Source organism: Diabrotica virgifera, chromosome 8, assembly GCF_917563875.1.
Source record: "Diabrotica virgifera virgifera chromosome 8, PGI_DIABVI_V3a".
Lineage (NCBI taxonomy): Eukaryota > Metazoa > Arthropoda > Insecta > Coleoptera > Chrysomelidae > Diabrotica > Diabrotica virgifera.
In genome coordinates, this window is record NC_065450.1 from 115,904,467 (window position 1) to 115,920,207 (window position 15,741).

The 15,741-nt window shown below is 35.1% G+C and overlaps 1 protein-coding gene across 1 annotated transcript in view; it reads right to left on the reverse strand.

Moving 5' to 3' along the window:
* Positions 1-15,741, reverse strand: part of LOC126890482 (proton channel OtopLc-like) — a 122,491-nt gene that overhangs the window by 35,972 nt on the left and 70,778 nt on the right. The window contains exon 3 of the mRNA XM_050659464.1: positions 13,672-13,895. Coding sequence (XP_050515421.1) covers positions 13,672-13,895 — 224 coding nt within the window. The remainder of the gene's footprint in view (positions 1-13,671; positions 13,896-15,741) is intronic.

A 15,741-nucleotide genomic window follows, 5' to 3' on the forward strand; every position in this document is an offset into this window, starting at 1 on the left:
AAAAGGGTTTGGCACCATTGATGCGGTGACACACTTAGTTACAGACATACAAACGATGTTTGTATGTCTTTAAAACACGATGTTTCTAGATGTTAAAGGTGCGTATGACAATGTCAACTGCACTTAGAATTAGCTGACATTATAAATCACATTATACAAAACAAAGCACTTAGAATATGTCTGGGAGCAATGAAATCTACATCAGTGGAACCGTTAAGAGCTGAAGCAATCGAGTCTCCATTAGAACTGAGATCATTTTTAGCTGAAAAAATGATTATTAAATCACTAAAGAAAAATTCACCATTCATTAGTAGCATATACAAGTTAAACTAATACGACTTAACTAAGCCTTTTTGGATACATAAGAACTCTCCTTCTATTTGTGAAGCATTAAGAAAGGTGACCCTACAACCACAAACAAAGGTAGAGATCGATTACTTTGTTCACTTTGTTGTATATGATGTGAATATACCCCATTACTCTGAATTAGCATCATTTAATAACATAGTTCTAACTTGAATATCTGGGGCATATAATGAGAGGTAGCAGATACAGGATGCTGCAGTTAATACTCAATGGAAAGATCGACGGAAAAAGAGGAATTGGTCGAAAGAAATATTCATGGCTCCGAAACCTTCGTCAATGGACTGGCTTATCAGCAGATCAATTGTTACATGCCGCACAAGATCGAGAACGATATCGGCAAATTGTTATGGAAGCTACCCACGCCTAAAAATTTGGGCACGGTACTTAAAGAAGAAGAATAACATAGTTATTAATCAAATTTTAGACCAACATCCAAACTATGTCACAATATATACTGATGGATCAAAAAACACTGACGGCACAGGTTGTGCCTTCGTAATACCTAAACGTATACAAAAAAACTATAAGCTACATAAAAACACATCTATCTTCACAGCTGAGGCAATAGCAATTCTAAAAGCACTAGAATATGTACAACAGGAGGAGGAACAGAATGCCATTATCTTCCCCGATTCACTTTCAGTTCTTAAAATTTTAAAATCCAACTCAAACACAACAAATGATATTATCTTTAACATCCAAATAATTATTAAAAAATTACAAGATCAAAATAAATTTATAAAATTCTTCTGGGTTAAAGCACACGTAGGAATAACAAACAATGAAATTGCAGATAAAATTGCCAAAGAAAGCATAGAAATGGGGGAACAGGTAAATTGCGAATTAACTACAGATGAACAAATAAACATATCAAAACATAAAATGATGAGAAAATGGTCCAACCTGTGGCAAGAATACACCTTTACAAATCCAACACGTTACACCAGACTAGAAATCAAACTGAGGAGAAAACCTTGGTACAATGAGCAGGGCAAGGCCGACTTGCGCCCGCGTGCGGGACATATTTTAGCGCCCTTTAAATCTACTATATAAAACTAATACATATTTTTTGAGGCCCAAAGTCCCTGAAAACTTATATAATGTTTATTTTAATAAGTTACAGGGGTGAAAATAACACAGGAAATTTAGTGTGATTTTTAATTGCAAATATTTAATTCAAAAGAAACTTTTTATTTATTCTAAGGGACTGTCGGCCATCGGCAATAACGTTATCTTTCATTCTGCGTTTAAATTTTTTAAAACTACTTATTACTTTTCTCAGGATTTGAAAAAAAAATAATACATTTAAAACACATTGAAAATTTTGACAGGCGACATTTTTCGCCATTCCCCTTAAATTTTATTGCAACATTAATAAAGCACCCTGTATATTAAAATAAAAATATACATTTAAGTAAATAAACAATAATATTTTGCCATTTCAAAGTTTTCAAACAAATTTTATACAGGGTGTCTGCTGCATAATTAGGAACCACTAGGAACCATATGGGAAACTGTTTTATTATTAATTTTACGAGAAAAAATTATTCTTCATAAAAAGTTCTGCATTGTCTAGAACTCAAAATACAACCATCAAATATCAAATTTTATGAATCTTATACGATGTATGTCAAAACAAAAAATATTAATTTCGCTAAAGAGTAAATTATTTTTAATTAGGTATTACACAATGTTGAAAAGTTATTATGAAAAGTTGTTCAGCATTAAAAACAATGTTTCTATATGCAATTACATCCTTCTAATTGAAATATTGTGATCTAGAAAGGCGCTTTACTCTTTATCGAAACTCATATTTTTTACACATATCTCATATAAAATTGATAAAATTTGATAGGATTTGATGGTTGCATCTTAGATTTTGGACCATACAAAGCTTTTTATAATAATTTATGTGTTAAGAGCGAAAAATGATATATTTTTGCTTGAGAGTAATAGTTAGCGCGCGACGTGAAGCGGAGAGCGGTAATTACTCGAAAGCAATAATGTCACTTTATGCTTGTAATACATACATTTTTTCTACAGTCACTTAATAAAATGAAACTATTTTTTCCACCTACCTCTACCGAAAGTATACTTTTCCGGACCTGATTGTATGGAGCAAAGTTGTACTTTTCCTCCCTAGGGAGGAAAATATTTTTCCGCCCTAGGGAGGAAAAGTAAAAGTGACGTCATGGTATTTCATTCATGAAATATAACTTATTGACGCCCTGTACAATATCTATTTTCTATTACGTAAGTATGTATACATTTTAACGTTTATTTATAAAACACCCTTTATTTTGCAGAATAGTAAAAAACAGTAAATTGTTATTTTGATTTAACAATGTTTACATTAATATTTTGACTTATATTTGACAGTTGACAGTTGTATTGTACCTAATTGTTAGTTTTAGTTCTGATAAATTTTGTTGGTTAGTTACATAAAAAAATTAAGTAAAAATGAAAAAATTACTTGATATTTGAGGAAGGTGGAAAAATCATATGTATAACATGGGAGCAGGGCCGGATTAACACTTTTGCCGCCCATGGGCCAGAGGTCTGCCTGCCGCCCTAGCGGGGGTGCAACACCGGGGGGGGGGGGTCCGGGGCCCCCCCCCCGAAAAAAATTGAAATTTAGAGGCAAAATAACGCATTTTGGGACATTTTCCAGCGCTCAACTGTCTCTTGATATTGTAATGGTTTTAGTACCTCTCATGATGAAAACAAGAAACTATGTCCTAAAATTGCGTTTTATTAATTAAAATAAACTATTTGACAAAACTCCGTTAATTACGAAACCATTTTCTACAACCGTGATATTCCATTACTTAAGATTACAATAATAGTAAATAAAATCGTTGTTGATATTATTTTGTGAAACATCATGCAGCTCGTAATTCCCAAACTCAACAATTCTTTTATAGTTTTATGACTATTTTGGCTGAGAATGATTGATTTGGAGTGAAGTGAAAATTCGGCTTCGTTACTCGGCGACGGCTCACCTGTGAATGTGCCCGCAGGCTTTGAGCCATAATCGGTCATTGCTGTCGATTTATGGGCAAAAACAGGACAGTTAGGAAGGGGCTAAAATTAGTAAAAGGTGTACAGAGTAAGACTGCAAAATAAATGATAATTTCTGTATTGAATATAGGATAATAACAAATATATACAACATCGAAATATAACTGTTCAGAGCATACAAATCACATATCCAAACAAATAACTTACTCACTAAATTAGCTTTGTTAAAGTAAATATAACTTAAAACTTCTTCTTTCTTGCACGTGCATTGGAAAAATCATCAACAACTGCACTGAAATCGAGTTTTGTTGTCAGTTCATGTTCTATGGCTAAAACAGCCAGGCTGACGAGTCGTTCTTGAGTCACTGTTGAACGCAGATAGTTTTTTACTCTTTTCAAGGTCGAAAACGATCTCTCAGCAGAACAGTTTGTAGCAGGAGTTGTCAAAAACATTTTCAAACCAATAGCCACGTTGGGAAACAAGTCCTGTAGATTTTTTTCTATCAAAAATCTGTACAAGTTTGATAGTGAAAAGTCTTTTTCGGCTTCTTTGTAGTTTCCTCGGATCAGAAGTCCTTTCAGATGGATGCACTCGCATATAAACTCTGACTCTTCAATGTCTTCAATATAGATTTTCTGCAAAGACGTCGCGTTAGCAGTAATTTCTTCGGTAGTTAGAGTCTTTAATTTTGTTAGAAATGAAAACTTTGCAACGAAGTCTGTGTACACAGAGATCCTTTTGTCTAACTGAAACTGAAGTGTTTCCACGATGATGTCATAACTTTGTTGAAGACAATTTCCCCTAATGTCATCATCCTCATCATAAGTTCTTTCTTCATCTTCTTCTGAAGATTCATCAAAGAACCTCTTTCTTTTCGCCTTTCTTTTTGGGCGATCAAAATCTTGCTGCACCTGCGGCTGCGTCTCTTGTGGAAGTTCTGGCTCATCGTTCTGTCTCATTTCACCTTGCGCAATTTGCAGTTTTTTTTCGCCCTCTTTCTTATAGTGGGTAAACATGTCTTTCATGTTCATCACATACTCTGTGAGTGAGTTGTACAGGATTACAACGCTGTCCACGGTCATATTTTCAGCCTGGATCTTTTCACTGACTGAATTAAATTTTTGAAGTACATCTCCCCAAAGGGCTGCCATGAAACATGTTTCTAGAGACATTAGTTTTCGCAACAACCCTTTGGCTTTGGATTGTGTCTGTTTGTTTTCATGATTGCTTGAAGTCATGTCTATCAGCGTCTTGACCATGGGTTTGTAGTCTTTATTAAGGCTTTTGCAAGCTTCTTCCCTTGCAGACCATCTTGTAACACTGAGAGACTTCAACGACGTGTTCTTGTCCTTTCCTGTGGCCGTGAAATTTGACAGAAGAAGATTCCACCTGTGCGTAGAAGACGAGAAAAAATTGTACAATCCTTGCAAGAGATCAAAGAAATGTTTTGCAAGAGAACAGCATTCTGCTGCGCTTGATCCCACTAAATTTAGTGAATGCGCTGAACAAGGCACATAAAATATCAAGGGATTCTTTTCTTTAAGTCTTGCCTGCAACCCCGAGTACATTCCTGACATATTTGACGCGTTGTCATAGGACTGTCCCCTACAGTTTTGTATGTCCAATCCTTTCGACTGTAGGAAAGAAAGCACTGAGTTCACTAGTTCTTCACCTGTATGACCTTGATTTTTCATAAATTCAACAAAATGTTCTTCAGGGATTCCCAATTCATTCACATACCTTAATATGAAAGACAATTGATCAATGTGTGTTACATCAGGGGTGGAATCTACTATTATAGAATAGTACTTGCTTTTCTTAGCATCATTCAAAATTGTATCAATAACGGTTTTTGCCATTATTTCGATGAGTTCTTCACAAATGGTTGATGATAGGTATGACTGTTTGCCTTTACCCGCTTTCCCATATTTTTCAATGTGTGCTTTCAAAAATGGATCAAATTCGGCAATCAGCTCCAAGCACATCATATAGTTGCCATTTGAAAAAGAACCAAATTTTTCGTCAGTCCCCCTAAAGGCAAGACCACGCGAGGCAAGTTTTTTTATTACGGCCACCACTCTCTGGAGAACTGCCTTCCAATACCTTATTTCTTCTTCCACTTGGTTTTGTAGAAGCTTATCGATCCTCCCGGCTGCTTCTGCTCTTTGTTTGTATACTATTACACTATTGTAGTGAACGTGCGAGTTTTCATGCTCTTTTATTCTCGCTGATGCATGTTTCCAATCACTGAACCCATTTTCAGTAAACTGAGTAGAGGTCGAACTAAACAATTTGCATGGACCACAGAACAAAGAGCCTAAACTTGGTGAGTAAATCAAGAAATCTCTATTTACAATTTCGCCATTTGCAAGTTTTCTGTCGAATAGCCATTTAGCCAACACTCTTTTCCTGTCTGGATATTGCCTTTCAGATTTTTTAAAATCGCAATCTTTATTTTGATTCCATCCATTTTTAACAAAATATTCCCGCGTCTCTTCATTCACTATCCATAAAGCAGGATCATAATTTGGTTTCAAATGGACAGAAGAGTCAGGTTCAGAGACTGTTAATTGATCTTCAATCTCGTCAACAACAAAAGTTAATTCGGATATAGCTGGTTTGATCTTGTCAGTATCAACACATGACGAAGCTGAAGGTGCTGATGCTGAAGGGGTTGAGGGTGAAGCTGAAGGGGTTGATGCTGAAGCTGAAGGGGTTGATGTTGAAACCGGAGGGGCTGATGCTGAAGCTAAAGGGGTTGATGTTGAAGCTGAAGGGGCTGATGCTGAAGCTGGAGGGGTTGATGTTAAAGCTGAAGGCACTGATGCTGAAGCTGTTGAAGCTGAAGGCGTTAATATGGAACATACTTCTAGTTCTACTTCACAAAATTCTTTGACACTTTCTAAAAGCACTGGTTCTGGTGGCACTGGTAGGTTACTTCTTGTAAAAAATGTATCAAGCTTCGCAGTTTTATTTACAACTTCTGTCAATTTTTTTTTCTTCTCTTCGGCTACTTTTTTGTATTGCCACCCACTGAGCCGTTTGCGTCCATCCATTGGTACAGCTGCTTGTTATAGCATCAATGACATCGGAAGTAAAGGTCTGACTGTAAAAAAAAGAATATCTGTATAATTCAAAACTGTAGTACGATACGACAGGAAAAATGAAGCGAAAAAATGAGGGAAGCGAATTTCCTTCCATTACTTATTCAACTCATTGTGAAACCTATACGTATGGCAACATGCCGAATTACATTTTTCCTTATAGAGAACGGAATTAGCTAGAAAATCGAAATTTGCCTTAACATTTTCAGAAAAATATGCTCTACACGAATTTAAAACATAAAGAAGAATTTTTCCCATACGGGCCCCAAAAACCAAAATTTTGGGGTAAAACCCCCCCAAAAAGGGGGTAAATGTTATGGGATTCTTTTGGCTAAATAACTTAGCCGAGATATTGCAAAAAGGAAAGTGTGTGCGTGTGCCGAATTTGAAGAAAATCGGTCAAAAATTGCGACCGCTACAGCGCGGTCTATATTAACTTACATTACCATTACTATAAACAAATAAATATTTCTTACCTCACAAGTTACAATTTCAAAATGTTACTCCGCTCAAAACAAATTACAAAAACGTTAAACCTAAACAGTTAGACAGACTGCAGTACGTGGAGTTGAGACCAGACAACCGAATGACAATGGCGCGTGGCGGTGATGGAGTTGGTGGGGGGAGGGAAGCGGCAAGGCGACAAGACGCCTGCCATCAGCCAATGCTAGCAACTACTACGATCCCACAACTAAATTTCCCGTGCGTAGCGTACGATACAGACTGCCGCCTCGCCCCTTCGACTCACTTGGATAGAGTGGCGTAGCGTAGTGTACTGCGACACATTACACCGCGCAGAGTGTCGCGTTATAAATAAATAATAAACAATAAAATAGTTTTTTAATATTTAATGCTCAGGTTCACTGGTCTTGATAATCGATAATAAAGCTTTATAATCAATCAAAAATAATTACACTTTTTTTTTCTCAAATCCGCCGCCCCAAAATTTTGCCGCCCTGGGCCGCGGCCCAGTTGGCCCGTGCCTTAATCCGGCCCTGCATGGGAGTGAAGTGCCTTTTCCTCCCTCGAATGATTACTGCCCTCCGCTACGCGTGGGGCAGTAAACTTCATTCTCGGGAGGAAAAGTAGCACTTTCCTCCCTTGTTATACAAATAGCTATTTTAAATCATTAACTTTATGAATTTGAGTGTTCAAGTTGTTTATAGTGTATGATTTTGTATGGTTGCTACGAACGACGTGCGTTTATCAAACTTTAACGCGCTAAAGCGATAAAGTGACTGTACTCAGTAAACGTCAACTTTTCGTTGCCATTTACAAGAAAAGGTCTTCTTTATCAGGTGATAGTAGAAAAAGAAATTTTTATCGTACAATAATTGTCCTTTTCAACAACACCCTTTTCATTTATCAGAAATAATGTGATGTCTTTTATTATTATTAATTAATTAATCATTAATAATAAAATAGTTATCGCATTATTCGTAATAAATGAAAAGGGCGTTGGGTATCTGTAACTTGAGAAAAAAAAATCAATTAAAAGGATGTAGGTAATTGCATATTAAAACATAGTTTTTAATTAATTCCAAACAACTTTTCATAACAATAATTTTCGATATTGTGAAATATAAGGTACTCTTAATCGAAATTCATATTTTTGATACTCATATAAGATTGATAAAATTTTATATTTGGTTGCATTTTAGTTTTTAGACTATGCAAAGCATTTTATGAAGAATAATTTTTTTCCCTAAAATTAATAATAAAAAGTTTCTCATATGGTTCCCAGTTACGCAGACACAATGTCTTAGTTTTCTTTTTTTTTTAAGTTGTAAATTGTGGATTTTATTAGAGGAAACCCGATTATATTTAAAATTAATTATTATTATTCTATGTTATGATTATGATACTTACCATTTTCCCAATTAATTTATTTTCCACACCACTTAAAATAACAACAAATAAAAAAGAGTGTCCAATATTTTTTACACGAAAACAAAAGTTTAAAATCAGGGCAGAATAAACCTAACGGATACTGCAATAATAGTCGTAATTACACGAACCAATATAAAATAAAATTTTAAACCTTTCACTGCAGGAAACCACCCGTTCACCAGTAACAGTAAATAATGTTTGTGCCATAGTCGCATAGATGAGAAGGGAAAAGGTACCCAAGTCAAATACATAATCATAATTCATAGAGTATTTGTGTACTGATATGAAGGGTAATTATCATTCGAGTAAACAATTCACTTGATAGGAGTAAAACTGCTTGAACCAGCAAGTTGTGTTTTTTGACTATTTTGAGTGTCGCTTTAGTTTACAACATAAAATCGATTGGATGGTATGCCAAGCGTAATTCAATCTATGTACTTCAAAGAAAAAAATTAGGAAGGAACAACAAAATGTAATATATTTTAGGCAGAGTAAGTTCAACCTTTCAGGACATGAACAATTATTTTTTCAGTAATAACACAATATTTGATTTTTGAGATTTCTCTAGCTGTTCATGAAATAATTAAAATTGTATATAAAAAATGATTATCTCATTTAAAATAAATATTTCTTATTTACCAAACCTTCGGTTTGGCGCCCCTTTGGGGTTACGCCCGCGTGACGCGTTGCACGCCTGGTTACGGGGGCCCTGAATGAGTACGATTACAATCGCAAAAGTATAACCACTATTAGTAGAATGAAGTTTGGTTACGCATGTTATCCAGCACACTTAAATAAAATCAAAATACTTGAGAGTGATCTTTGTGAAGTTTGTAATAAAATCGGTGACCTGGACCACATATTTTTTCTTCTTCTTCTTCTTCTTCTTGTAATAGGACTATGTCCTGTTTCTTCTGTTACAGTCTTTGCTGCGATCCGGAACTCCAACTCTCGTACCATCGTTTTTTGGGTCTTCCTATGGGTCGCTTGGTGTTGGGCTTCTGTGTTTTCGCCCAATGCGGCATACGTTCAGGGTCCATCCGATCTACGTGGTCTCTCCACATGCGTCGTCGCGCTCTTGTCCATCTCAATACGTCTTGAACGCCTAGCTCTCTCAATGCGTCTTCGTTTCGTATTCTATCTCTGAGTGTGATACCTCTTATGGATCTTAGGGTTTTCATCTCTGTGTTCTCATTATTTGTTTGGTCTTTGTTGTCTCGGCCCTTGTCTCAGCTGCGTATGTCAGTACGGGTCTAACACATGTCTTATAAATGCGGACTTTGCTTTCGGTGCTCATATATTTATTCCGCCAGATTATATCCCTCAGGAAACCAGATATTCTCGCTGCTTTCGTTGCCTGCTGTTTTGATTCTTGCCACAGATGCCTGTGGCTAGATATTTCCACACCTAAGTATCTACAATCCATTACCTGTTCGACATATTTTTTGATTGTCTAAAATATAGGGCTCAATCCAATGAGCTGTTCAGAAAACTTCTATAATTGAACATTGAAAGCCCATATAACATAATGCATCTTCTTGCTTTAAACATAAAATAAATTTACGATTGTTTGTTATATTTCGTCAGAACAACAAAAATACAAATTTAGCAATACCTTTTGCTGCTACCTTATGTCTTTCCTTAATGTATACCTTATCTACGAGGCCTACCTTTGATCGTTTATAAAATGCCCTGATCGGCCCCTGGGCGAGAAGAGTGTAATCCTTGTGTTAAATCCTTGTACTCTCTTTTACAAAATTTTTATCTGACTGTGTGGGTTTTACGTTAAGGCCAAAAAAAAAACAAAAAAAACTTGCTCCAATTATTGATTATGCAGGGAGATATTCAAGGAAAAATAAGCATACGGAGCCGTAGAATACCGTGGCTGTGCAACCTGAGAGAATGATACGGATTTCTAAAATCCGAATAGCTATGAAGATTGCCGACCTCCGTCGCGGAAATGGAACTTTTCAGTCTCTCTTTAGAAGTCACGATTTACCACTTGTTACCAAAATCTCTATCATCAGATGCGATATATTTTCTACGTTATTATACGGAGTAGATTGAAGCTTCTTTAAGAGAACTCGAGGCATTCGAGATGTGGTGTTACAGGCGCATTTTAAGAATTTCGTGAATGGATCGTATGACTAATGTTGAGGTCCTAAGTCGAATGTGCAAATAATGTGAGATTATTAACACCATCAAAGAGAGCAAACTAGAATATCTTGGAAATGGGTATGAGAAATGAACAGAGATATGGCTTGTTGCAACTGATTCTTCACGATAAGATATTTGGAAAGAGGGGACAAAGAGAAGAAGAAAATCTTGGCTCCAAATCCTGAGACAGTGGTTTAATACATCGACAACCGGACTATTCCGAAAAGCAGCAAGCAAAGTTAGGATAGCCATACTGATCGCCAACATCCGGATAGGCACCGTAATAAGAACAAGAAGTGTAAGTTAATAATAAATATACCAATATAGTTTTTTCGCTAACGATAAAATATTGCAAAACGTGTAAATTAAAAAAAAAGCTTGAATTGACATGAAATTTGGCATACACATAGCTAACAAGTTAAAGAAAAAAGTTATATTGTGCCGATGTGTGCTTTCGCTCTGGGGGTGAGTTTCATCCCTTATCGGGGGTGAAAAAATATACGTCCAAAATAAGTCCGGAATTATATAAACTGACTAATTTTAAGAAACTTTTATTCTATAGCGTTTTTTCACCAAGTCAATACTTTTCGAGTCATTTGCGACTGAATATGTTCATTTTTCAACAAAATAACCACCTTTTAGACGGTTTTTTTTAAATAAGTTAATAAGTAAATATAGTGCCGAAAAAAACATTATTAGCAAAAATATAGCCTGCAAATAGTGAAAAGAATAGTGTACGTCTCTAGACCTAGACGAAGCAGCATTATTGCTAAGAGAAATATGTTCATATTCGTCCAATTCCAAATCGACCATGTTAACGTGAAATAACCAAAAAAATGAAGAACTTTTTGGGGAAAACCCATTTCAACTTTTTCTAAGTGTTTAAAAAAAGCGTTATTTTTGTTAAAAAAAAATATTTGCATCAAAAGTAATAAAGTAAACGAGTTACGCTCAAAATAAAGCTGGTTCCTTTTTTTTGGTAAAAAAATCGGGAAAATCACCCCCTAATTAGCATCTCATATGAACCTTAACCTCTTAACCAATTTTTGTTTTACAGAAAAACAAAAAAATACAAAATATTCATAAAATCAAAGCCGACTTTTTTTATTATTTGAGATTTTCGGTATCTCTAATAATTTTTAAGCTATTTTGAAAAAAAAATTTTTTTTCACAATTACAAATTTTTAAAGTTTTCTTTAAAACCAATGTTTTTTCAAAAATAAGCACTTTGAACCGATGGAACTTACAGATCATATAAACACAACATAAGTAAAGCAACTTGTGAAGCGTTAACGATTAATTTCATTTAAGTTGCTAATTAGGAGGTGATTTTCCCGAATTTTTTAGCTAAAACACAAGGGGTCAACTTAATTTTTAGCGTAACTTGCTTACATTTAATGTTAGAAACTATTTCTATAGAAACAGAAATAAAGCTTTTTTAAAACACTTTAAAAAACTTGTAATGAGTTCTCCCCAAAAAGTGCTACATTTTTTGGTTATTTCACGGTAAAATATTCTATTTGGAATTTGGGGAATAGGAATATATTTTTCATTAGCTATAACTCTGCTTCTACTAGGTCTAGAGACCTCATACATACAGTGCCGGCCAAAAAAATCTTTGCCAAATAAATCACCAAAGTTGAAGACAATTTGCATGCGTTCTCTCTGCGCTTGGTGGGGCATGATATAGGGATGGATAGCGTACTTGCGACGGCAATTGTTTGTAGTTTACGGACCGCTTAGCTTATTTAGGGTATTCTGCGCATTTGCACTGTAAACAGTTGGCTTTGTGCGGGTAGTCAGTGTTAAACTTCGTCTCATTTACCGCGTAAAGTTTGAGATCGTCAAATTCTAAATTGAACTGACAAATATGGTTCGAAAGAAACTCAAAAAGGAGGAGAAGTTCGTGTTTTAACATTACTGGAGAAAGGGGACTTCGTAATTACCGTAGCACGTGATATTGGTGCATTAAGGGAGGCTACTTATCAACTGATACGTTACAACTTTACGCGGTAAATGAGACGAAATTTAAAACTGACTACCAGCACAAAGCCAACTGTTTACAGTGCAAACGCGCAGAATACCCTAAATAAGCTAAGCGGTCCGTAAACTACAGACAATTGCCGTCGCAAGTACGCTATCCCCTCTCCGCTCCCCGCCCCTCCATGCGCAGACAGAACGCATGCAAATTGTCTTCAAATTTGGTGATTTATTTGGCAATGTAAAGATTTTTTTTGCCGGCACTGTATATCATTTTTTTCACTTTTTTACAGGTTATATTTTTGTTAAGTTTATTTTTTTCGATAAAATACTTACTTTTTGAGTTATTTGTCAAAGAGCGTCTAAAAACGTGTTTTTTATTGATAAATAAACATATTCACTCGCAAATAGCTCGAAATGTATTAACTTAGTGAAAAACAGCTATAGAACAAAAGTTGCTCAAAATTAGTCAGTATATCCACCTCCGGACTTATTTTGAACGTATATGTTGTCACCTCCGAGAAGGGGTGAAACTCACCCCCAGGGCAAAAGCACACATCATCACAATATCACTTTTTTTTTGACATGTTAGCTATGTGTCCAATAACAAATATTCAGAATTCATATCCGATATTGAACAGTATAATTATATCACCCAGTAGATCGCACGAATTTATTTGTTGTTATATTCATACATGTGGATTATTAGTTTAGATACAAATTGGTCAATTATCAACAATATAATTTGGAAATGATACGAAAGTGCTGACGAAAGTAGAACTATTTACCTTAATTAGATATACAAATCACGCCATCACGCGGGCATCGTGTCAACGATGACCCAATTTAAGCTTTTATAAAACTACGATATCTCAGCTAGAGAAAGAGTCTTCAACTAAACGTGTACAAGTAACAAGTCAGTACTCAAAGTTCTCCCGGGGTAATTACCCTAGTGTCGGTTTTATAAATAAATTCTTTTATCGCTATTGGTGTTTCCCTTATCTGAAGAACAGCCTCCACTGAGCCCTAGGATTATACACTATGTGTATGCCAATTTTCATGTCAATCCAACTGGTTCTTTTAAATTTGGAACAAAAACCGTAATTCAATGTACTAATAGCATTTTAAGTTTGTTACACATATTTTACTTACCTGCCTCTAATTTTCGTTGATTTTTAATCCTTCTTTTATCATTAGCGAGAATTATATACATATATAGAAGAAAAAACATGCTTCCTATATAAAGATATAAATAATAAGCTTCGTAGAAGGATGGAGGAATGTATGTAGAAATGACTTCCGCCATTGGGAATGCAGTACCCATAATTACTAACAACTTTCCATATAAAGCTGATAAAGTTGTTGCTAAAGCTTCTCTAAAATGTTAAGAATTACATAAATTAATATTTCATCCAATAAACCGTTTATTAAAAACCAAACTTACGTGCAAAGAAATCGGCCCACTTAAAATTTGGTCATTTTTGATGTCTCGTATTTCCTAAACCTGTTGGCCGATTTAAGTGATTTTTTAATGTGTTATAGTCTGATTCTTTAACAATATCGCTGTAATAATATTGTTGCTAAACAGGTAAATTTTTATTATATACCTGGTTTACGAATCAAACTGTGTTTTTCTCAAAGTTCGCATCACCCTGTGCAATATTTTAGCATTTATAAAATACTGAAATTAAAACCCAAATACAGCTTCAGGTTTTCTTAATATTCTGTTTTTTATTCATTCGTTTATGTTGGATAATAAAAAAGTTAGGTACTTTAACAACTAGACATGTGACATGTTCTTCATCAAAATACACGGTGTTTGTAAATAAGTGCGACAAACTTTAAGGGGTAATTCTGCGTGAAAAAATAATGACCGTTTGCTTTATAAACGTAAGTACCCAAATGCTTCGTTTCCGAGATAGTTCTGGATCCCGCGTATGAAAAAAAGTTGATTAATATCAAGCTGAAAAGTTGTTAATAGCTTAAGGGTGTCTAGTCGGATCAACTTTAATATATGGAAACACTGGAACAGGGGCAGTTTTAATTGTGGAACTGGTTAAAAATTTGGAACGGTCACACCACGAAAACGGCACATTTATTTTGTCCGACAGAAGAGACTTAAACTCTCCGAATAGAGATTAAACTCTCATGCAAAAATCAGACTGCTATTTATCACCTGTCATAATTCCTGTCATTTGACATATTCTACATGTTCCACTCATTAAAACGCCCATTTGGTGATAAATAGCAGTCTGATTTTTGCATGAGAGTTTATTCTCTGTTCGAAGAGTTTAAGTCTGTTCTGTCGGACAAAATACATGTGCCGTTTTCGTGGTCTCACCGTTCCAAATTTTTAACTTGTTCCACAACTATAACTTCCCCTGTTCCAGTGTTCCCATATATCAAAGTTTGTCCGACTAGACACCCTTACTTAAGCTTCAACCTTTTTTTCATACGTGGGATCCAGACCTGAGATACGGGATGTTGAATTATTGCTTACAAATTGATGATTTATTTATTGCTCTAAAACCGGTTGAGGTAAGCAAATGAAATTTGGTAGGTTTTAAGAGAAAGTTATTGCGCATTTTTTGACGTACAATTAAAAATTGTATACTCACCACTGGCGTGCATACGGGTCATACTACCCGGTCATGTATGCACGCCAATGGTGGATATAAAATTTTTAATTATACGTCTAAAAATGCGCAATAACTACTTCTTAAAACCTACTAAATTTCATTTGCTTATCTCAACCGGTTTTAGAGCCACAAATAAGTCGTCAGTTTGTAAGAAAAAATTCAACAACGCGTATCTCGGAAACGAAGCATTTGCGGACATATGTTTACAAAGCAGTTTTTCATGTAGAATTACCCCTTAAAGTTTGTCGCATTTATTTAGAAACACCCTGTATTGATGAAGAACATGGCTAGTTGTTAAAGTACCTAACCTTTTTATCATCCAACATAAACGAATGAATCAAAAAGCAGAATGTTAGAAAACCTGAGGCTACAGTTGGGTTTTAATTTCAGAATTTTATAAATGCTAGAATATTCCACAGGGTGTTCCGAACTTTTAGAAAAAAACACAGTTTGATTGGTACACCCGGTATACAATGTAAATTTACCTGTCTAGCAACAATATTATTACAGCGATATAGTTAAAGAACATATTAAAAAAAATCACTTAAATCGGACAACCCAAATTAAACCCAAATACAGCTTC